This window comes from Gadus macrocephalus, chromosome 15 (assembly GCF_031168955.1).
Source record: "Gadus macrocephalus chromosome 15, ASM3116895v1".
NCBI classification, from domain to species: Eukaryota; Metazoa; Chordata; class Actinopteri; order Gadiformes; family Gadidae; genus Gadus; species Gadus macrocephalus.
The window spans coordinates 11,188,982-11,212,158 of record NC_082396.1 but is presented as its reverse complement, the minus strand read 5'-3'; the positions used below and the strand labels follow the sequence as shown (position 1 = coordinate 11,212,158).

The following is a 23,177-nucleotide window of genomic DNA, read 5'->3' as shown; positions in this document are numbered from 1 at the left end:
AGACTGCTTTGATTTATTGCCCTATGCTAACGTTTGACACTCCCACACTAGATCCAGTTTTATCCAACAATGACTTGGAATACTGTGATATGACCCTATGTGGCCTGTCAAATAAACAGCCATGACTCATTCATTACATTTTGTTAAACTCATGGATGCATTTCAACAGCACACATGCACCTGTCTAGCCGCTCATGGATCTGCTTGGAGCTATGAATGTGACGCGCTTTTGTTAAACAACTGTTTTAACCTCCCCCCCTTCAATTAAAATGGTTGGCTAAAATACGCCTACCATTTTCTTTAAGTGCTGTAGTTCACCATCGCCTGAAGCATTTTTCTGCATTATGAAGATAATCCTCTGTTCTGTTTCATTCACACAACAAGGAAGTCACTATTGTTTCCCAACTGAAATGTTTTAATAAAAATCGTATGAAGGCCAACGCAATAATTATATTGAAATAAAAGAGCAGATGGCAACTGCAATAGAAACCAGTCTTTCCCCCCACGAAACATTATGGCAAATAATTATCTGTGGGCTTGAAAAGCCCCCAGTTAACAAGTCTGTCCTTTTGTTGCGAGCCAAAACAGGAATTCTCTCTTCTTTTGATTGGAGCGGCGTGTCTATGGAGCCTCTGATGTGGGTGGTTTGGGGGGGTTGGGGTGTTCAGTGCAAGTTTGCACACATTACGCTTCCATCCCCTCAAGTGGCACTCCCAGCAGGCTGCCCTGTTCCTCTTTACCCTGGTCGTCGCACTAAACTCCTTCCCCCCACTATTGTGCTGGTGGAGAGTTGAGCGTGTGCTGCACAATGTTGCAACCTTTGTTCCTCCTACACGTCTTTTCTGTCCGTGCCCCCTGTCAGAGAGAGAGAGAGAGAGAGAGAGAGAGTCCCCTCTCTCAGGCTCTCTCGTTATTATATGTAGACACACACACTCGCATACACAGAGAGAGATGAAGACACACAAGCGACCTTGCTCGCCCCCTCTTTCATTAAGTGAGTTAATTCCTCTGAATCTGTGGCCTGAGGCCTTCTGGCATGGATGCAGAGGAGACTGGCTCAAGGAGTACCAGCCCCCCGCCCGTCCACGGATCCCCAGCAATGCGTCTGTCAGTGCTCGGGCTGTCCTTTTTTTTTTTTTTTTTTCATAGCAACCGATCTGTCTTTACCCAGCTTACCTCTCCTCCTTACTGTCATGTTAGCAAGGCTCAGTGCTAACCTATGGCTGCTCCTAGCCCTTAGCTCTTAGCCCTTAGCTTTTAACGCTAAGGCTGAGCTGAGGCTCAACCAGCATTAGCCTCCGTTAGAGGACATGCGTTTAATGGGAGCATAGTAGCGCCTGAATGTCTCTGGCCTGGGGAGCTTTTACTCTGCTCTTAAGGAGAAAAAATTATATATTTTGTGTGTTTTTAATTTAAGTATTTTTTTAAGTTAACAAGATGGTTTATGCATGCATAGATTATACCCTTGATATCACACTCAAGTCCCTCAGTTAGGATACTATATTTTCACACTGACTACAATTGATGAAAGTCTTCCTTTGATGCATCCTTTACCTTGCTAGGTAGCCTCATCGTCGGTCTACTTTTAACCTAAAATGCTGATTTTCCAGTGACAGTGCAAACCCACCACTGGATAAACTACATTCACGGCAACTGTTGACCCTTGCTCTCTGGGATGTATGTGTGCGTACGATACGAGCTGGATACGGATTTGTTGTGTATCCGCTTTCTAAAAGTTAAAAGGTTCTTGAGTGGTTGTCGTATTCTTTTTTTTTTTTTCATAATGGTACATTTTAAATGTATACGTGTGTCACACTGTGGCAGTGTGTGTACCATTCAGCAGACAGAACAGGTGAGCAAACTCCATCTGAACCCTGACATGGGAGGGATGGCCGTCCCTTTGTTTGACTTCTAAAGATCTATTGGCCCTTAAGGGGAGTGCGTGGTTTGTGAGAGTGCTTTAGTTGCGTGTGTATGTGTGTGTGTGTGTTTCCTACTTTAAACGGAAAACACGCACAAAAACAACTCCAAAGTAAAACTACCGTGTCCTGTCTGCTCCCTTTCTCTCTCTCACGCCACGTCTTTGATTTTTATGGAGGACTTTGATACACTTCAACTGGCTGATGTGACAGCTGTTTCTACCACCCCCTTTCCCTCTCCACCCCTGCAATCCCACACACCCCAACCCGCACTGACTGTATCACACACACACACACACACACACACACACACACACACACACACACACACACACACACACACACACACACACACACACACACACACACACACACACACACACACACACACACACACACACACAGCCCCCCTTCCCTAATAAACATGCATGGTATTTGGGAGAGCGACCTTACGTACGTACACACATACAAACTCAGTCTTCTTCCGCAGTGTTATTTTAACAATGGTCCTCCCCTGTGCTGATGTGGTCTGTGGGGTCTTGGTGCCAGCAGAGGGATTAGTGTTTTATATCACTCCTTTCTGCCGGACAGCCCCCCACCTCCCCCCTCCTACCCCTCACCCCCAGGGCTCTGGTTTCCCCGGTGCCGACATGGCACTTTTAGTTTCTTTTTGTCTTCTGCGCCACTTCCACGCATGTTGTGGCCCTTCCCTCGGGAGGCACTGCAGCGCTGCTCAGTTTCTCTGGCCTCGGCTGACATGTGCTCATACGCACATGTGCGCATCAGCCAGGCGCACGCTACCTCAACCTCATCCTGTTCCATTCACTGCACTGTAGTTCTTCTTAATTTTTAAAGAGAATATTTAGAATTTTTTACATTTAATTTAGTTTTATTATTGGCAAGATGATCCTAGTTATGAGATGGATTGGGATTCCCTGATTTACAATACCGGTAATGCTATTATTTTTCCAATATTGATTTTCACAACGGGGCCACGGTAAGTATATGTGGAACAAAACGGCACGCATACAATTGTTAACCCTTAATTCACTAGTGGCTATCGGTTGATATTATACATGACTCTTCATATTCTGCTGTTCTTCCCATACACGGCTCTAATTATCATACACTTAAGATTTCAATTTCAGCACTGCTGTTAAACCTTAGGGGGGGGTTTGACATCAGGGACTCAGGCCCGGATCAGAGTACCCTTTCCCCCCATGTCGTTCTCGACATCGTCTCCAAACTATCAATGACCGTAGGCATGGTGCGAGGGTCGGCTCCATTGTCTGGGCTCAGGATCTCTCAATCAACGCGCTTTTCTACAGTGGAGCAACAACATAAACAAATGCAAACTGTACTCTTCTCTGTGTTTATTTGCCTTTGGCAAACCAACTTGGTGTTTATCTACTCTGTTGGAGTAGACAAATGTACCCGAGTACACAGATGTACTTGGGTACGTAATAATTTTGCTAATGTGAAGGCTGAGTGGGGATCGTTGGCAATCGTCCTCATGCACAGTACAAATCTGACCTAGCATTGTCCTTAATGACAATGGACTCCTTTTTTCCGTCACCTTAACACCAATCTGCATGGTAGCTTCACCTGCTGAGCCCTGGTCCTTCACACATCTCTCTCTACCCCTCCCCGTCCCCGTCCCCCCCACCACCACCAGCACCACTTGCGCACACTCTCTCTTTTCCTCACTTTCACCCTCTCTCTGTGTCTTTCTCGCTCTCTTCCCATCGCCCTTCGTATATGTCTACCCCTCTCTCTGTCCCCTCCCCCCCACTTTCTTTTCCTCCCTGAGTCTGTTGTTGCTCGGTCGCCCTCCTCCTTATTAGCTAATGAATTGGTTGCTCCTGAAGGGCTCTGGGAAAGTAAACCAGGCAGCCAGGGTCAGCTCCGTGGCTCCTCCTCACCACTCGGGTTTCAAAAACAGAGGCCCCTGTTACCGTGGCAGCCACTGTGTCCAGGGCCACCCCTCCTCATCGGTGAGAAGGGCCCACATCTGGTGACTTTGAAGATAGACTGTTGTGGATGTGAAGGAGGTCACATGTTTAATTTGGTGTGCGGATGTGTTGGGGATATTTGTGTTTGTGTGCTAAAGACCTTGTTATTGTCAACACCATTAGTTTCCCGGGCTGTTTAATATCCCTGTGTCCCAAATATTGGCTGTAGATTTTTTTGAGTCATTAGAACGTTGACTTTTATTTTTTGAAATGCAGTGAAATATATTATTTATTTATGCTTTATTTTCTATGGACAGTTGCAGTGTACATAGACAAACTGCTATCATTGTGTGGTTGATAAGATGATAAATGTGGATGATTTCTCCGAACTTTTCCGTGAAGTGAGGATACTTATTTCTACCTGTTTTATATGAATTCCAAAATGATCTGAATTTTTGCTTTGGTGAGTGTATTACAAATCATTACAAACTAGGGATGGGCACGAGTAGTAAATTCCAAACTCGAGTGATCGAAGGAATTCCTCGAGGATCAATCCTATTTTTAGAATGCAACGCATCTGCAGCAGGAATAGGCCTAATGATGAACTGCAATATTAGCAACCAAACATGTAATGCTTATTCTCCATCAAAACAGTCAGTTATCAGAGTATTCATTATTTATTTTTGCAAACGTTCAAAACACATTTTCCTTACAAAAATAAATATGCGTCTCACAATTTAAATCACGTCGAACCAAGGCCTGTAACGGTTTAAAAAAACTAAAACGAAACAAGTAGCCTAACCATTGTAAATAATTTAAAGCTGCAAATAAAACGGCAGCAAATGGACTATGGAAATACTCAGCGTTGTGATCTTCTCTACACGACCGGGATTACAGCTGCGTATTGCGGCGGTGAAAATAGCCGACACACTTGGTTGCTGCGTATGGCGACACATTAGTGCCATAATTCACTAATGTGATAAAAGATGCATTCGGGCGTATTATATTATTCCACACGCGTAGATATTAACTGCGAGCGCGCAAATGATCTCTGCGCGCGCGCAAATTACCTCTGCGCTCGCAAAACAGCCTCTCGCGCGCGAATTTAGTTTTGGCACTATGGGGGAGGGAACCAAGGCAGGGCGGGCTTTCCTATGATTGGCCGTTTCTGAAGCGCGATATTTGATTGACAGCCCTCCTCAGCCCTCCTCTCATTCAATTCTGAATTGTACAGTAAATGGCTGAAACGATAGTTACGTATTGTAACTCTAGATTCTATGAGTATAGGCGCAGCCTTTTATGGCTATCGCTATTGGGTTATCCCTAGGCGTGAGCCGTAGCACTGAAAAATGTGTAATCCCCGACCACCAACAGCGTGGGCCTCAATTACGTCCGCGTGCGGCGTGCCTCAACGACGTCCGCATTTCACAGATATAGTCGGGCGCCGGCGGACGTTCTGCTCCCAATAAACAGCTTTTCTTCAGCTATTTAAAGGACAATGAGGCCGACACTTGATGCTTTGTAAGGGCTCTCCAGAGTTATTCTCAAAGCACTTTGAAATTGTCTGAGTCTCCGAGACATGGGTTGTATGAATTGTTACCTTTGAACTGACGGACTCGGGGTCAACTAGAGTGTACAGTGCTTCATCTTTGGAGACTGGTGTTTTGGGTTTACATAAGAAGGGTGGTCCAGACAGCCATGTAATACTAGCTAAGCAGGTATGGATGCTGGTATAGACCTTGAACCGGGGTCTGCTGGGTGGTGCTCTTTGGGAACATATCCCCATTGTTGTGGTTGCCATAGACTGCCTCATGCACTGCAAACGGTTATTTACGTACACATCGAATCGGAGTGTCTAATTTTGTATGTGGCCTTATGCCATTTACTGTCATTGTAGAATCTGATCACATCTAGTTTCAAGTCCATTTCTTCTACAATGAGTTCTACAACCTCTGCCGCCAACTATGCGGTACATAGCTACAGTCTTGGTATTGTGAGTGTGGAATATGGGGCTAGATGGCCTAACGGAGGACAAATACTAACTCACTTACGCCTGATTTCCATAGGGGACGTATGCGCCGCGGAACGGCTGCGAACTCTGCCCTGCGTCCATTTCCACTGGGCGCGTAACAGCAGTGTAGCGCTGCCTTGCGAGCCAGCCGTATTCACGCGAGATCACGCGATAATCCTATACCTAATGTACTCACCTTCCACTCACAAAACTACTGCAATTGAATGCCAGGCATTGTCCTTTTCTGACTTTGTCCTAATAAAAAGGATGATTTATTTCATAAATTATTTTATGTTACTTCACTTCGACAATCAATCTCTCGTCGTCCATGTTGCCGACCCTCTGAGACCCTTTGATTGATTGACTGCTGACCTGGTGCCACCGGTCATGTCGTAATGTTGATGTGAAGTTGTGATAAGCTACATGAGCTGAGTATTGTGTTTTATTTTGAAAATTTTGCTTTTACTTTTTCACTTCCTGCCCGGCTCGATCTGCTCTGTTGCAATTTAAGCGGTTCAGCAACGGCTCGAGTCAAAAATAGAAGTGCTACGGAATGATAGCGCTGCGGCGCGGCTTGCCTCTACTGGGACGCTGCTGAGATGTTCCGCAGCGTGCCCGGTAGTGGTGGGAATCTCTTGGCACCTCACGATTCGATTCAATTCCAATTCAGAATCGATTATTTTTCCCACCCCTAGCACCCGGTGGAAATGATATCATTGATAGAGTGGCAGCGATCAGCAGCGGTGACCGCGGCGTAGCCGTTCCGCAGGGCTTACGTCCCCGGTGGAAATCAGGATTTAGACCATCCAGATCTGTGAGCTTCAGATGGCCAACTGCGGCCTTTGCTCTGACTGAAGCCTCTGGGAAGACAGAGTTCTGTGTATTAGGCTTGTGAGAAGGAGAAGGATGCATAGGTAGTAGGGATGGGCACGAGTAGTAAATTCGAAACTCGAGTGATCGAATGAATTCCTCGAGGATCAATCGAGTACTCGTTTAATCTAATCTATTTTTAGAATGCAACGCATCTGCAGCAGGAATAGGCCTAATGATGAACGGCAATATTACCAACCAAACATGTAATGCTTATCTAAATCAAAACAGTCAGAGTTATCAGAGTATTCATTATTTATTTTTGCAAACGTTCAAAACACATTTTCCTTACAAAAATAAATATGCGTCTCCCAATTTAAATCACGTCGAACAAAGGCCTGTAACTGTTTAAAAAAAAACAACGAAACAAGTAACCTAACCATTACAAATAATTTAAAGAAGCAAATAAAACGGTAGCAAATGAACTGAAAAAATACTCAGCGTTGTGATCTTCTCTACACAGCCGGGATTACAGCTGCGTCTTGCGGCGGTGAAAATAGCCAAAACACTTGGTTGCTGCGGGTCTGTTTTCCCAAACTCACCGTTGTGTTTCAGGAGCATATGTTGCAGCATAGTAATTGTAGTACTCTGTTAGCTAAATTTCGCTTGGCATATTTTACATTTGACCTTATGATCTCCTATTTCTGTAAAGTATATTCAATACTTCGCTGCGCTTTGCTTTAACCGCCATCTAACTTTTTGAATTCTGGCTTTGTGCACACGGCACGCGCCAGTGGCGCCACACAGAAAATTTATACATTTGCTTGAGAAAACTTCGTCTGTGTGTGTATATGCAAACTCAAGTTTGCCTGTCCACCAACCGAGTTCATTTGTAACGAGGAGTACTCGAGTAATTGATTCCTCACGCCCATCCCTAATAGGTAGGCAAGCCTGTAGCAAAGTTTGCCATCTTCTTCACTCTTCATGCTTGTCATCCGGGATAGATGTGTCCCAATCTGTGGTTTGAGAAGAGAGCTCCCTGAGAATCATCTTCCTTGAATATTCAGTGGGGCAAGTAACCCCATGGGGGCTGTTCACTGTTGAGAGCACGCTTACAGTTGACATGTTCCTGAAGGCTTACAGGAACATGGAACATGAATGTATCTGACGTGATGTCCAACCTCACTCTCAGGCTGCGCTGAGCAGGAAGATCAGATCTCTGATATCTTTGGCTCAACAATCTGCAGGAAAGGAATCCATTTCTTCTGTTTTGTTTGAAGCTTGTGGAGCCTAAGAGATGGCCAACATTCCTCAGACCACGTGGGGAATGACTTTAGAGCGTCATCCACATAGAAATCTCTCTTTGAACTGTCTTGCGTCACTGCTAAAGTTTGTTTCTTATGTCTCTGGCTGCCCTCCAAAATCCAAACATGGATGGGGATCGGCAGTTTCCTAAGACATGGACTCTACGGTAGTCAACGCTTTCATTTTCAATGTTTGCGAAATGGTAGTGGGGCAACCCAGCTATTGCTGCTATCCTCGAAGAATTATTAAATTATCTTAAGGAAGGTCGTGTCCATGATGGATGTTGCAAGCCGGTTGTCGCTTTTAGTTTGGCAACTTTTCTTTTTGTTTCACACACAAAGACCTTTTGTGTGTGAAAAGGCATTGGGAAGAACAGCTGTACTTGTTTTTACAACAGAAATTCTCCTTCAATCTTACATGGTTCTCACATGGGCTCAGATGATTGGGGTGTCCTTTTTCCAAGATGCATTTCTTCATAGCACTCAGTGTAGTTGGCTTGTGAGCACCGCAGAAGCAAACATCACCTGCGATGACTCACCTTAGATCCAGCTTTTGTGCATATGCGTCATTGATGGGTCCGTTAAACTGCCTGGATACTTTGTGAACCTGCAGCATGTCCCTCCCTAACAAAAGAATAGTGGGGTCTAAAGCTGGTATTTCATCAGCAATGGACATCGAGTGACTGTAGTGGTAAGCAGCTTCTGGTGTGGGTACCTCTACTCAAATGCAACCACGTTCCAAACAATATTTGGAACGTGGTTGCATTTGATCAGAGTAGGGAGTGGCAGGGGGGTCTTCCCGTCTTCAGTTTCCACTATGTAGCCATGAGCTCTCCGACCAGCAGTTTCGTCTACCCCTGCGCATCTTGTAAGGGTGTATGGAGCAGCGGTGCAGCGGTGCAGCGCAATCTGTTGTCATGGAGAGGAGATCTGGGACACTGTGTTTCTCCTGTAGACGATGTATCGTCATGGAGAGGAGAGCTGGGACGCTGTCTGTCTCTCCTGTTGTGGGATCTGTCATCATTGAGAGGAGGGCAGGGACGCTGTGTGTCTCTTCGGTAGGGTGATCTGTCGTCGTGGGGAGGAGAGCTGGGACAAGGTCTGAGGGGCACTCTCTGCCTGGGACGTGTGGCGCGTGTTTTCTCTCTCTGTCACTTGTTTGCTGAGGCTGACGCTGGAGTATTCTGCCGTATGTTCACTGGTGCACTGGTGTGCACTCTTTTCTAGGGGGAGGAAATCTATTTCTTTACGATACTTTTCAGCCAGGCATTAATCTTTGCTGCTACCTCCATAACCTTCACTTCAGCTTGCGCGGCATCAGCTTCTCTCGTTCGTTGCAGTGCCTCCAGAGTAAAATCAAGGCAGACCTTTTCTACTTTGAGTCTACAAGCCTTTTCTATTTAGATATTTATTTTACTTTGAGAATAATAGCCTCCTGTTGGAGCAGCTTTTCCTTTAACTCGAGCCTTAACTAAGGCTAAACTTGCACTAGATACTACTGTTGAGCAAGCGGAATTCCCTGATGCAGAGGCGATGGACCTAGTTTACATTTCCATTTCTGAAGCGGTGAAGTGTATTCACCCTTATGCAACAATATCAAAGAATAAACAAAATAACAACGTGCATGGAATAGCTGGTGATGTTAGCCTAACTAAAACAAATAAAGTTCATTAAAGTCGCTAGCGAAAAAGCTGACCGCCTGGCAGACTCTATACTGAGTTTTTTGTTTTAAAACATTTTTTTGTTGTAAAACAACTCAAACTTAACGAACCACTAGAGGGCGCACAGACATTACGGAGAACCGAGTATCCCGCAAGCCAATATGCAAGTTGTGTAACGATGTAATAAAGGGAGCAGAATTATCCCCAGGACTATTTATTCATTGCTTTAACCACCTCGTTTTGTTCTGGTTATTTCGGCAGATGCCAACCATGAGGCGGCGGCCGAGGCGATCGAGAACATGGCGGACGCCGTCACGCACGCTAGGTTTGTGGGGACGGACCCCGCCAGCGATGAGGTTGTCCTCATGAAAATCCTGCAGGTACGTTTTTAAATTAAAGAAAAAAATCACATTTTACAAATTGTTTTTTGCATGCTTTTATCCAAATCTGCCTGCTCGCAAAAAGTTAGCTTACATAAAGCTTATTTTCCTTTGTTTGTTCGTTAATTTAAACATTTTGTTTTCTGTACATTTCATCATTCCTAGTGTTTTTATTATTCTATTTTTTTTCCCATCCCCACTGAAGCTCCTGAGACACAAATCATTATTTTCAAATCCAACCTTGCATTGGAGTGAAAGGGATTCATCCAGTGTCTTACGGTTCTTTGTTCCTTGCTCCAGGTGTTGAGGACGTTGCTGCTGACACCTGTCGGAGCCCACCTGACCAACGAGTCTGTGTGTGAGATCATGCAGTCTTGCTTCCGAATCTGCTTCGAGATACGTCTTAGTGGTGAGTGGGGGTGAGGGCTGGGCGATATATCGATATTTGAAATATACCGATAATATTTCCAACGAGATATGGAACGAGACGCTATCGTCAACATCGATATAGTTTATAACTGCAGTTTGAACCGCGCCTGCCGCCGGCCCGGACCCCCTTCCCCTCACGTCACTTTTTTAAATCCCCTACGGCGCGAAACATGGAGTCCGCCGGCAAACGCAGCGCCCAGGAGCTTGTATGGAAGCGGAAGGCAAATGGCTCCATAGTTTGGAAATGGTTTGGGTACAAGGTGTCTGACGGATTACAGAATCAGGTATTTTGTAGATTTGTTTTTAAATCTGTCGCAACTAAAGGGTAGAGTACGACCAACCTCTTACATCACTTGCAGCAGCACAACAAGGTGCAATATGAGGAGTGCTCAAAAATGCGTGCAGTGACTCAAAATCTTAAGCTGTCTCGACGTAAATAATGTTTTATTCCGATAAAGGAAGTACAGCAATTGTCCCAAAATATTGCGGACTCCCGGACACCCGCCAGAGCACAGCTCTGGCGGGTGTCCGGGAGTCGGGTGTCCGGGACTCTGGCGGGTGTCCGGGAGTCCGCAATAATTTAATCGTGACATGGAGCGACAGCTCCGGCGGGTGTCGCTCCATGTCACGATTCAATTCTGTGCTTCAGATTGGTGAGGAAGTGGAAGAACCAGAGACATCAGAGACGTCAGAGACCCCGAAGCAGTCGTTACGATTCATAATATTCCGGAGGCGCACACAGCTTTTGGCCGTGATATTATATTGTAATGTTCTCAAATACGAGGCGGAGGCAGTGTCTAATCCACGGTTTATTCAACCATCAAACTGTATTCAATTCCGAACGGTAGGAATAATAACAGTAAATCCAAACGGTAGATAGGTATAGTATTAACGGTAACTCAACGGTAACCGGCACAGCAATGCAGGCAGGCTGGAAATGAAAGCACAGCAGCGTCACCGATGTAGAATGACGAGTTGGAGCGCGGCAACGGCAACTATGTTATTGCGTCCAAAAATATCAATATTTATCTTTTATCGACATTCTGCTTGAAGATATCGAGATATGACTTTTGGTCCATATCGCCCAGCCCTGGTGAGCATAGCTATTTTAATCTTAAGTCCTTTGGCTTTTACTCCATTACTTGGTTATTTCTTAAACTAAAGCTACACTTGGTTTAAATTATCTTTTGTTGGCGATTGTATTACAAAGGGAGTTCTCTAACACTATTTGTTTGTGTTCGTTCTCGTAACCTCTGGAACACAAGCCCAACACTAAGACAGAGCCAGTGTTCTCACATCCCTCCAGACTTAACGGCTACTGGTTTATGAACACAGAGATTTTCTGGCCTGCCACTGCTGATGCAAGACCTTAATAAGACTCCCTGGTTCCAGCCTGACCAAACAAAACACTAGCAGAGCTGCTCTCCAGCTCTGTTCCTCTGCGTTGTTTGTATCCTCCACGCAATCTCCCTCACTGGGCTTTTTGGCACCTCCCCTCATCTGTTTTGCTCTCCTTCTCATCCTCCCTTTTCTCTCTCTCTGTTTCTCTCTCCTATTGTTTCCTCTTCCTTGCGCTCGTTCTCACACTCTCTTCTGGTTTTTATCTTTCTCTAACTCATTATCTCTCTCTTTCTCTCTCTCTCTGTCTCTCTGACCCTCTGTCTCTCTGACCCTCTGTCTCTGTCTCTCTCGCTCTCTCCCCCCCACTCTGTCTCTCTCTCTCTCTCTCTCTCCCCCCCACTCTGTCTCTCTGTCACTCTCTCTCTCTGTCACTCTCTCTCTCCCCCCCTCTCTGTCTCTCTCTCTCTACCTCTCCCTCCCCCTCTCTCTCTCTCTCTCTCTCTCTCTCTCTCTCTCTCTCTCTCTCTCTCTCTCTCTCTCTCTCTCTCTCTCTCTCTCTCTCTCTCTCTCTCTCTCTCTCTCTCTCTCTCTCTCTCTCTCTTCCCCCCACCACCACTTTGTCTCTCTCTCTCTCTCCAACAGAGCTCCTGAGGAAATCTGCTGAGCACACACTGGTGGACATGGTGCAGCTTCTATTTTCCAGGTAAATGTAAGGAAGGGTATGCAGGAGAAGGAGGGTATGCAGGGGGGGGATGAAGGGTTGCGGGTCTCAGATAATTGTTTATGTGTTTACATAGGTGATTCCCTTTGCTCGCCGTTGCTGCACTATAGTCAGAATGGTAAAGTAATGTTGAGTGTGCCTATAGGACTACGCTACCCAGAATCCAACTGAATCTTGGGTCTTGTTTGGCGAGGGCTTACGTTCCTAGACGATGACTTTAAAGCGGTTTATAAAAAATGCATGCTCATTTTGGGACTGTTTTGTTTGGAGAACCAATAAGCCTAATGAAACCACCACACACGGACAGCGACTCCACTCCCGAGTGGAAATTCACGGCCAACTTGGATTGTTGTTCTGCCAAAACGTTCAGCTCTGCTGCATTGACAAAAAACATTATACATCAAAGGAGAAATAATATAATCATTTTTTATTTATATAGGTTTTCTAGACACTCAAAAGAGTCTTTACAATGTAAATATTATACAAGAATTTAAAATAAACAAATAATAATGAATAGCTACATTAAATCAAAAATAATACTTTGCAACCGTTTGCTCAATTCACACCAAGTCACGCCATGGCAGGCTTTATTCCACCCTGGAGGTGTTGTGGTCTTGGAGCTCCAGGGCAAACATTAAAGCTGTTTAGCCCTGTGCCTTCCCTCCTGCACAGTGAGGAGGGCCAGCCAGTTTGGTGATTAGCTTCCCTGTGATTTCCTGCTGGCATTTAGCTCCTTCTCCCTCACACGTCACTCCCACAGATCGCGTGTGTGTCTGCGTGCATACATTTCTGCATTACCATGAATGCATATGCATTGGCTTGCCATGCATGCATGAATGAGTTTTTTAAAACGTATGCGTCAGTGTTCATGTAGTACGAGTGCGTGTATTAGCGAGTGAGTGAGTGTGAGCACGCCTCTATTATCCTTTGAGTAATAGTGAACATGCATTATTGCACGTGTTTTAACGCATAAGCACAACTGCTTGCGTGGGTGTGTATTGGTGTGCATGCAGTACCGCATGTGTGTTTGCGTGTGTGTGCATCAGGGTGCTGGTCACATCCAAGACACAGACAGCGATGAGCCCCCAGAGGCGCAGACTGTACAATCTGCATATAGATGAAGATGGCTCTCGCTCTCTTAACAGTGGCCGACGCCGTGTTTATGTGTGTCCCCGAAAGAGAGACACACATAAACACACCGTTAGCATGGGCTGCCTCCCCTGCTGTTATTCATGTGTGTTTATAGACATGACTACTGCGTGGCACCTTGTTAGCGTGTCGAGCCCTAGCCTGACATTACTGCTCAGGGCAGTAGTGTTGGAAATAAAAAAGCATGGCGGCCACCGGCCACCATGGTCAACAGGAAGGCATCCCTGCCGGTGAGCAGGGATGTATATTAGTACCAGTTTTTACGACGTGCCTCTTCTAATACTCATTGGCACACAGGAATATCACAACCGCAATCATAACACACACGCACCATCACAAATGGACACTCAGTCACCCAACTCAATTACACACACACGCACACAATGTCTGACACTCACACAAAGAGACACAGAGATTTCATTATGTTTGCATCTAACTAACCCTTGCAGCCCTCCCCTACCCTCTCCTTCACAACCCCTGGGTTGTAGAGGTGTGTGTGTGTGTGTGTGTGTGTGTGTGTGTGTGTGTGTGTGTGTGTGTGTGTGTGTGTGTGTGTGTGTGTGTGTGTGTGTGTGTGTGTGTGTGTGTGTGTGTGTGGTGGGGGAGAAAGGGTGGTGCCCCCATCTGTCTGTATATAATGAGCAGCAGCTCTGCTGAAGTCCTCAGAAGGCAGCTTAGATTGGCTGCTCAAAGTATTAGGCATGTTAATCTGTTGGACCCACAGATCATCCAATAATCAGGCTAGCAACACAACACTCTATTAACGCTGAGGTAATGTTGGAGGGTAGTGCGTTGGCATCATCGTGTGTGTGTGTGTGTGTGTGCATGTGCGTACAACTGGCGTTGACAACTCATTTTCCAGCAAAGCCTTAGAGTCCACAGAAACCTAGTGGTGCTCTCTTTCTCTCTCACTCTCTGCCTCTCAATTTCCAAAACACACTTACGCACACACACACATGCACACACTCGTGTGCATGTTGTATGAGGACTCGAGAACCGGCTTGGGTCTCATCAGATCCCCAAGCCCAAGTTGTGTTAGCTTCAGATAGCCCCTGATAAGCTAGCTTGTGGGGAACTACACAAGTAAAAAAAATTGTGTTCATTATTCAAATATCTAAACATCTTGATTTTTTAACTCTTACGGTATTATCCAGGCAACCCCGTTACTGCTATGTATAGTTCTATAAATTTTTGTTTCGAGGGATTTATATCACTCATTTTATAAATTCCCATTTCAAACTAGTTAAAAGCACGATTGCTTTTTGGGTTATTATTCACATATATATTATATTATGTTTCTCAACAGGCTTTATGACTGCAGTATTTCTGATTTGACCATTCAATGTTTCTTCTCTTCTTCAGACTCCCTCAGTTCAAAGAGGAGGCCAAGAGCTTCGTCGGAGCCAACATGAAGAAGGTAACGGGTGTTAGATGTTGAACCAAGACCTGCTCCCTCCCATCTCCTCCTCCACCGCCTCCTCCACTTTCCTCCTCCTTACTGCCTTCATCTTTTTTTAGTTCCCTTAAGCCTACCCCATGTTTGTCTCCCTGACCCTAAACATAGCAAATGTAAAGTAACAAGAAGGTTTTTTTCCCTACTTCCCGTCTTTTTAATCGGTGATTTGACTGAAATTAAAGTATTTACAGACTGAATTTGGAAAAATTAAAATATCAATTAATTGTTTTGGATTTGTTGATAAAAAAGGGTTTGACATTCCGTAATAATAAACACTTATCCATTTTTATACAAAGAAGGTAAAATCTTCTACAGTATTATTTATCCACCATCTCACTCCTGAGGGAGGTCGCATGCCCCCTTCCCCCCCATTGGTGAATGCCCATGACTGTGTGTGCGCATTGTGACAGTGCGTGTGTGTGTGCATGTGTTTCTGTGTGCGTGTTTGGAGGAGTGTGCTGACTGACCGACATATCTTCATCACTAATCGCGGGCGCCTGCCCCCTGCCTCCCCCCTCCTCCTCCTCTCTCCCCCTCGAGGCTTACAATATCTTATGGAAAAACAAAAGAGTGCAGGTAAGGAAGATGGCCCACCAAGAAGATGCCCCGCCCTCTTCTTCCTCTTCCCTTTCCCCCCCTCTTCCTCATCCCCCTCTGTAACTCTCTCTTCTTCTCATTTTGTTTTTGACTCATTCTCGTCCCGACTAATCCTTTTCTCCTCCCTGTTGCTCTTTGCCCTCGAGGTCAGAGGGAAAAGAGTTAGTGGAACTCTGAGGAGCCTCCCTCTAGAGTCGTTTGTGTTCCCTTGTGTGATCCGAGGGGGAGTCCGTGTTGTCCACTGCTCTGCCACCTCCTCTACCCACCCCGCTCCCGAATGCTTTTTGATTATCTTCTTTTGCATTGAATTGGAATGCAGATGGGTTTTGTGGTTGCGTACATTTTTCTTTTGTTCATTGTATAATACCTAAACTTTTTGTTTTTGTGCTGTTGCTATCCAATGCATGCTGTATTAAATGATGCATTTAGTCGATAGACTTGATAGTTCGCAACCTTTGCGGAATACCGGGACGTACTTTCTAAATACGAAGGAACCGGGACGTACTCGGGGACGTTGTATGAACCATTCAAATCCTCCTCGGACTGGAGGAGGTTTTACTGGGTCATTGAATGGTGACGTGACAACACATCTTAGTAAACGAACGTGGACGTGCAACAGTGGTTCCAGCCCCGCCAATGACTCGTTGAACCACGTTACCCCAGTGGGTGTGTCTGTTGACCCCCCCCCCCCCCCCCCTGCTCTGGGTCCTCCCCTCAGCTGAAGATGCGTGCGGGAGGGATGAGCGAGTCCTCCAAGTGGAAGAAGCAGAAGCGTTCGCCCAGACCGCCGCGCCACACTGGGAGGGGGTCCCCTAGCCAGTCAGCCCACCTCAGCAACAACAACCTCTCTGGTCAGACACGCACACATGCACCTGCATACACACTACATGCACACACACAATACACACAAGTGTGTGAGACATTTTAAGACTGCAATCTTTTTTTGATTTTTTTTTTTTGGAAATGTTTGAATATCTAAACAAGCTAGTTGTCTTGAATTATATAGATGACTTTGTAATGAATTGTAATTAAAATCAACTAATTCTATTAGCCTGAGATTTTTCCAGCTGTCCTGATGAAGAATCAGCAGCCTAACTCACTCCTCCTCCTCCTCTACCTGAGCAGGTGGGGTCCCCTTTATGGAGCCAGGCTCCGGCCTCTCGACCTCGGACAGCGCGGGCTCCTCAGTCTCCAGCCCGTCCACTGCAGACAGTGGGCTGGACCCTGGCTCCAAGGCCACCTCGAGGGAAGACCTCAGCGACCTGGAGCAGAGCAGCTCGACCGCCACCACCCCCGGCACCGAGACCCCCCGGCTGGATGCAGCGGTACGATGAGTGGGAGGGGGTTTGGCTACACAGGTTACTCATCCTCTGTAGCTCAACTGAGTATTACATCCTGGAACTATGCAACCATAAGACAAATAATTAAAGCAATATTTATTCAGACGCTCCATAGTACCAGGGATGAAAACAAAAAATGGGTGTCCAGTTGAGGTTAGATTCCCAAGTTTTGCTGTCTTAAAGGGCACCTATTTCATCACCTGGGTGCGATGTTGATCTGTCCATCATATATCTAGGTGGCCACTTCCACTTGTGATGTCACCCTTGGGGTCGTTTTTTCAGCAGCTAATCATATGAGACCTGTTGGTTAAATCGGGGCCTTTTAAACCGAATTCTTTGACGTTGAGTAGTAATCTGATCGCGGCTTGCTCTCCGCTCCCCTCTCGGTTCCAGTCGGACGGAAGGAGGTCTGAGCGCGGTCAGTCCACCTCCGTGGAGTCCATCCCGGAGGTGCTGGAGGATAAGGACTCTCTGACGGAGAACTCGGACAGCGCCTCCGTCCACGACATGGACTACGTCAACCCCAGAGGAGTCCGCTTCACCCAGTCCACACAGAGAGACGGTGGGTCCTGTTGCCCATTCATTCCCCTCATTCACCCAATCCTCTATTGACTCTGTCACTCATTCAACTCCTCAATTATTGACTTATCAACCCAGATAAGTAAACGCCTCACCCAGCGATCTAGACCTGCAGTCCCGTCATCCATTCATTCATTCACCCCCTCACCCCCCCCCTTTCCAACACAGAGAGAGATGGTGCAGTGACCTTAACCTATCAGATGCTCACTATTCATCTATTCATCCATTCACTTATTCATCAAGTTCCTTCTTCTTCAACGCCGGCAGGTGCTTCGCTCATCCCCTACGGGCTGCCCTGCCTGCGTGAGCTCTTCCGCTTCCTCATCTCGCTGACCAACCCCCACGACCGCCACAACACAGACGCCATGATTCACATGGGCCTGCAGCTGCTCACCGTTGCCCTGGAGTCCGCCCACATCGCCCCCTACCAGTCCCTGCTGGGCCTGGTCAAGGATGAGCTCTGCAGACACCTCTTCCAGGTTAGTCCGTCACGCCAGCCGTCTCCATATGATGGTCCAAGTGAAAATCCAGTCCAAATGCATTGAATCTCATTTGGTGTATATCAGGGGTGTAACGGTACACTGAAGTTACGGTTCGGTTCAGACATCAGTGGTTCATACGAGTTCGGTACAATGAAGGGAAAAGAAAAAACAAAAATTCAGAAGGCAATTCTTTTTTTATTGTGCATGTCTCAGGTTGTACCACCTAGTGTCTTACAGTATCTCCCCTGAGCTAGCTGCAACAGCCTGAACTGTGTAATCTAAGATGTAAACAATAATTACCCATCAGTTATAAAACTGAAAATGCAGCATGTCTTATTTATGAAAGTGCAGACTGCACAGAATTACAGCCACTACGAGCCAGTCCCCAAATGAGCTTACCAAAAACGTGCCGTTTTTTAGAGGCGGGTCAAGGTGGAGGGTGGGGGTGTGGCCCTGAGCAGCTTGCGGCCACGGTACCAAGTGCTCGTGTTTACAGTGGATGTATCGCAATGGCGAGGCGCACACAGCTTTTGACTGTGTTCTGTAACTATCCTAAAACACTCCTGGAGCTCTATGTCTAAATAATATCTTATTATATATGGATATCTTTATCATATAATATATATTATCAAGGCCAAAAGCTGTGTTTGCTTCCAGATGATATTGTGAATCTCAAACGACTGTGTCGGGTTCTGCGACGTCTCTGGTTCTTCCACTTCCACATCAATCTGAAGTAGACTGAACCGCGACATGGAGGAGAAAGGGATTGTTGCCCGCAATTATTGACCGCGATTGTTTCCCGCCGTAGCCCCGCAGCGGGCAGCGCCGAGGCGGTGGTGCCTCGGAAGCGGGCAGCGGGGCTCCGGCGGGAGACATTCGTGGGCAACAATCCCTTTCTCCTCCATGTCGCGGTTCAATGTACTTCAGGGAGTCAAAGCCAAAGTTCCTTTCCCCCGATTCCTTCTCAAACATGGCTGAGATAACCCCCACTACGAGTGTCATTGTGGAAATACCAGAGGCGTCAGAGAACCCGACGTGTTATGCGCCATAACACGCTCGGCTATCTAGGTGCCAATCAGGGCTGCAGTTTAGTTGTCCTTGAAGAACTCGCGTATCTAACATTAGTTCCTCATTACATTAATTAATTCGCACGCCAGTTTTATTTAATTGTATACGTGTATTTTCCATGTAAATCCATGCACCGAAACGTGACGTCCGTACCGATTCGGTTCAATACGAATACATGTATCGTTACACCCCTAGTGTATATATATATTTTTGATGGTATTTTTTGTGTGCGTTTTTGTATGTGTATTTCGTTATCGTCAATAATCCATATTTTTGTTGCAGTTGCTAAATGTGGAGCGGATGAATCTGTACACCGCCTCTATTCGCTGCTGTTTCCTGCTCTTCGAGAGCATGAGATGTCATCTCAAGTTCCAGCTCGAGGTAACTCGGTCGTTTGAACTGCATTTCGAGTTAGAACGTTCTTTATATTTGTGAATTCTTGAATTGAGTTCTTGTTCAATGTCCTTCAAGTGATATTAAAGCATTGATACTTGTGATGGCAGTTTTTTTTTTTTAATGGCTTGCTAACTGCTAATATGCACCCGACATGCTGGTTCAAATAGGTCCTTCTCTATGCACACAATAAATAAACAATCAAATGAAAATTGTAATTGGAATGTCATGTTTGATGTTCCTGTAGGGTAGCTCTTGAAATGGCTTGTTAGTGGCTAAAAAACATCCCACCTGGTAGTAAAATCAGGCTCCCTTTAAACCTCCTCCTCCTCTTCCTCCTCCAGATGTACTTGAAGAAGCTAATGGACATCATCACGTCGGAGAATGTGAAGATGCCCTACGAGATGAAGGAGATGGCCCTGGAGGCGCTGGTGCAGCTGTGGAGGATCCCCAGCTTTGTCACCGAGGTCTACATCAACTACGACTGTGACTTCTACTGCTCCAACCTGTTTGAAGACCTCACCAAGCTGCTCTCCAAGGTAGGCAGAGGTCCATCCCTGTTGTTAGATCAATGACCACAGCCCTTTCTGGACCTGAGACAGGATACTATATGGGGATTCTTGGGTTGTTGTCATGTATGTATTTTCTCTGTTGAAAGCTTTATTAAAATGAATCCATTTGCAATCGGCTCACTGGCTAAACCCACTAGTACACTAACCATGACTCCAGTAAGCCACGTTGGATTCAAACTTGCTTTCCTAGGCCTCAAGTGATGTAAAATAGGACCAAACGTTGACCCATCGTAGTCCATTTATTGTACGTTTACAATTCGGTACATTTAGTCAAAAAAGTTATTATTATTTTTTTTTTTTTTGTGTATGGTTTGAGCTATGTTTTTAGTTATTATACATTTTTTTGTAAAAATGTGTGGTTTTGTTTTGAATATTTTAACATTGCTTATGTCAGTGAAGACTCGACTATCCATCATGCATCCATCACACACAGAGATCAGTAAAACCTCATCAATGTGTTGAGATGTCACCATTGTAGTATATTCTCTTCTATCCCTACAGAATGCATTCCCAGTGTCTGGACAGCTGTACACCACCCACCTGCTCTCCCTAGAGGCTCTGCTGACCGTGATTGACAGCACAGAGGCCCACTGCCAGGCCAAGGTTCTTAACAGCGCTGCTGAGCAGGACCAATCATCAGACACAGTCCTGGCAGAGGGGCAGAGCTCCCCCAATGAAAATACAGAGACAACAACAGGTATGCCTTTGCTCAACACATTCATTTTACAGATTATGTATTTTTGTTACCTTTTTATGATTTCTTTACCTTATTTTATCTTTTCTTGCGACAGCCGACACACCTTGACAAATTGGCAAACTGTTCAGTCAATTAAACAAATTCAGATCAAATAAATCCACAATGTTAAAGTGCTGTCATTTTACAAGAGCAAAGTTCTGTCAATGAGGAAGGAGTTATTTGTATGTGTCATCATTGTTTTTATCCACTTATGTATCTATGCATGTTTTTCTGACCAGACCCTAGCGGCGACGATGGTGGAGGTCAGAGCACTCCAGAAGCTGAGATCACGCTGGTGTGTCCTCCGACCAGCGGCCACCTGATGGCTGAGAAGATGAGACTGGGCCGGCAGGACCTTGAAGAGACCGACACTGGTCAGTCTAGGGTCTGATACAGGAGTAGAACTCCACCACACAAATATACCATAAAGCCCAGCGTTAAATAATACACCCAGAGGAAACTAGATGTAATCATTGGATGTAGTCAACTTATGTTTTATTTTGATGAAGTTTTAGGTTGGAGTCATTGGATTAGGCCATTGGATATTCTCATTTGGTGTACTCTCTTTAATGTTGTAGTTGGATTTTCTTATTTAATGTAGTCATTTAATGTGGATGTTGAATGTAGGCAATTCACAGAAGCTTTTATCCACACAGACTTGCAATACATTTGTAGATACGTGCTACAAATGTCCATTCATTCTAAGGAGCTGTTAATTGTAGGAGCCTCTTCCTAAAGGATACCAACAGATACACTGTTTAAATCGGGGATCGAACTGAGCACCTTTCAGCTCAGTGTCAAACACCACAAGCATTGACACTATCCTGCAAATGACAATAGCATGGCTTCTCTCTTTATTCCAGCTGAGAAGAAGAGCCTGAAGAAACCTCAGCGCTTCACCTCGTATTCACCAGAATCCCAGGAGCTGATGGACATCAAAGCCAAGAAGAAGGTGAATGACGCATGCTCAAAGCAATGCTTGACTCAACCCTGTTTTCTTGAAAAGCATCCCAGAAATGTTGGACCATCGACATCATTGGTCATGGATTTGCATACTCTGTATCAAAGAGATGACGTCAAGGGTCCAACTTTTCAGGGACTCTTACAATAGTGGGCCAAGCTTGAAACACTTTTTAAACCCTTTAAACCTCAACATGTCATCTGCTTCCAGCTCCTGATCACGGGCACGGAGCAGTTCAACCAGAAGCCCAAGAAGGGCATCCAGTTCCTGCAGGAGAAAGGTCTGCTCAGCAGCCCAATGGACAACAACCAGGTGGCCCAGTGGCTCCGCGAAAACCCCCGCCTGGACAAGAAGATGATCGGAGAGATCGTAAGCGACCGCAAGCACATGGAGCTCCTCGATAGCTTCGTCAAGTAAGTACGCTGAGACTAAGCTAATGTAAGGCCAATGCTAGGGTAATGATATTCTAGGCTGATGCTAGGCTAATGTCAGGATAATGCTAGGGTAATACAAAGGTAATGCTATTCTAGCCTGATGTTAAGCAAATTTAAGGCTAATAATAGGCTTTAGAGTCACAGCTAGTACATGACAGACAAACTAAGGACTTCCCCCTGTTCTGCAGCACGTTCACCTTCCAGGGCCTGCGCATTGATGAGGCGCTGCGGCTGTACCTGGAGGCCTTCAGGCTGCCCGGAGAGGCCCCTGTCATTCAGAGACTCCTGGAGACCTTCACTGACAACTGGCATGTAAGGAGAATGTCTAGTGACCGCACTTTAGCATAGACACACGCGTCTCAAAATAAACCCTGTGTTATGTATTGTTCAATGGTTCGTTACCTTGGATCGCCAGGTTACCTAAGGAGAGTTATTAAAGGTATGCAGTATCACAATATAAGATAGAATTTTCAAATTAATAATGATTTAAATTTGTATTTATATTGCAGCTCAGGTTCGTCACAGTATAATGTTACAATACAATAAGACAACCCTCCAAATGAGATGCATTTCATAAATGCACATATGCCTATATTTTATAACACATCACATTGCATAAAATGTTATTTAGACATGTAAAACTCAGAACATTTCACCGCATTGATGAAATGTTACTAAAAGACGTACCATGAGCATTCTACTCAACTAATCCCGAGCCCACAGACACAGACACAACAAACACACACACACAGACATACACACGCACACTCAGCCGGTCACCCAGCAGGGGATGACTGGCCACGATCGTCCCTATCATCACCTCAATAAATAAACCAGCCTTCTAAGGATGGGATGTGAGGAGAAGGGAAGGAGGGGTAACAG

At 45.6% G+C, this 23,177-nt stretch overlaps 1 protein-coding gene across 4 annotated transcripts in view; it reads left to right on the top strand.

Annotated features, from left to right (window-relative positions):
- gbf1 (golgi brefeldin A resistant guanine nucleotide exchange factor 1) overlaps window positions 1-23,177 on the top strand; it is a 79,390-nt gene that overhangs the window by 31,591 nt on the left and 24,622 nt on the right. For 3 of the 4 annotated variants that reach the window (XM_060073442.1, XM_060073441.1, XM_060073443.1), the window contains exons 5-19: window positions 9,919-10,037; window positions 10,338-10,446; window positions 12,450-12,510; window positions 15,040-15,094; window positions 16,449-16,581; window positions 16,856-17,055; window positions 17,464-17,632; window positions 17,917-18,128; window positions 19,482-19,580; window positions 19,937-20,131; window positions 20,666-20,861; window positions 21,140-21,274; window positions 21,764-21,852; window positions 22,072-22,274; window positions 22,484-22,607. In XM_060073442.1, coding sequence (XP_059929425.1) covers window positions 9,919-10,037; window positions 10,338-10,446; window positions 12,450-12,510; window positions 15,040-15,094; window positions 16,449-16,581; window positions 16,856-17,055; window positions 17,464-17,632; window positions 17,917-18,128; window positions 19,482-19,580; window positions 19,937-20,131; window positions 20,666-20,861; window positions 21,140-21,274; window positions 21,764-21,852; window positions 22,072-22,274; window positions 22,484-22,607 — 2,099 coding nt within the window. Of the gene's footprint in view, window positions 1-9,918; window positions 10,038-10,337; window positions 10,447-12,449; window positions 12,511-15,039; window positions 15,095-15,673; window positions 15,710-16,448; window positions 16,582-16,855; window positions 17,056-17,463; window positions 17,633-17,916; window positions 18,129-19,481; window positions 19,581-19,936; window positions 20,132-20,665; window positions 20,862-21,139; window positions 21,275-21,763; window positions 21,853-22,071; window positions 22,275-22,483; window positions 22,608-23,177 lie in introns of all 4 variants that reach the window. The other variant, XM_060073444.1, reaches the window with a different exon arrangement.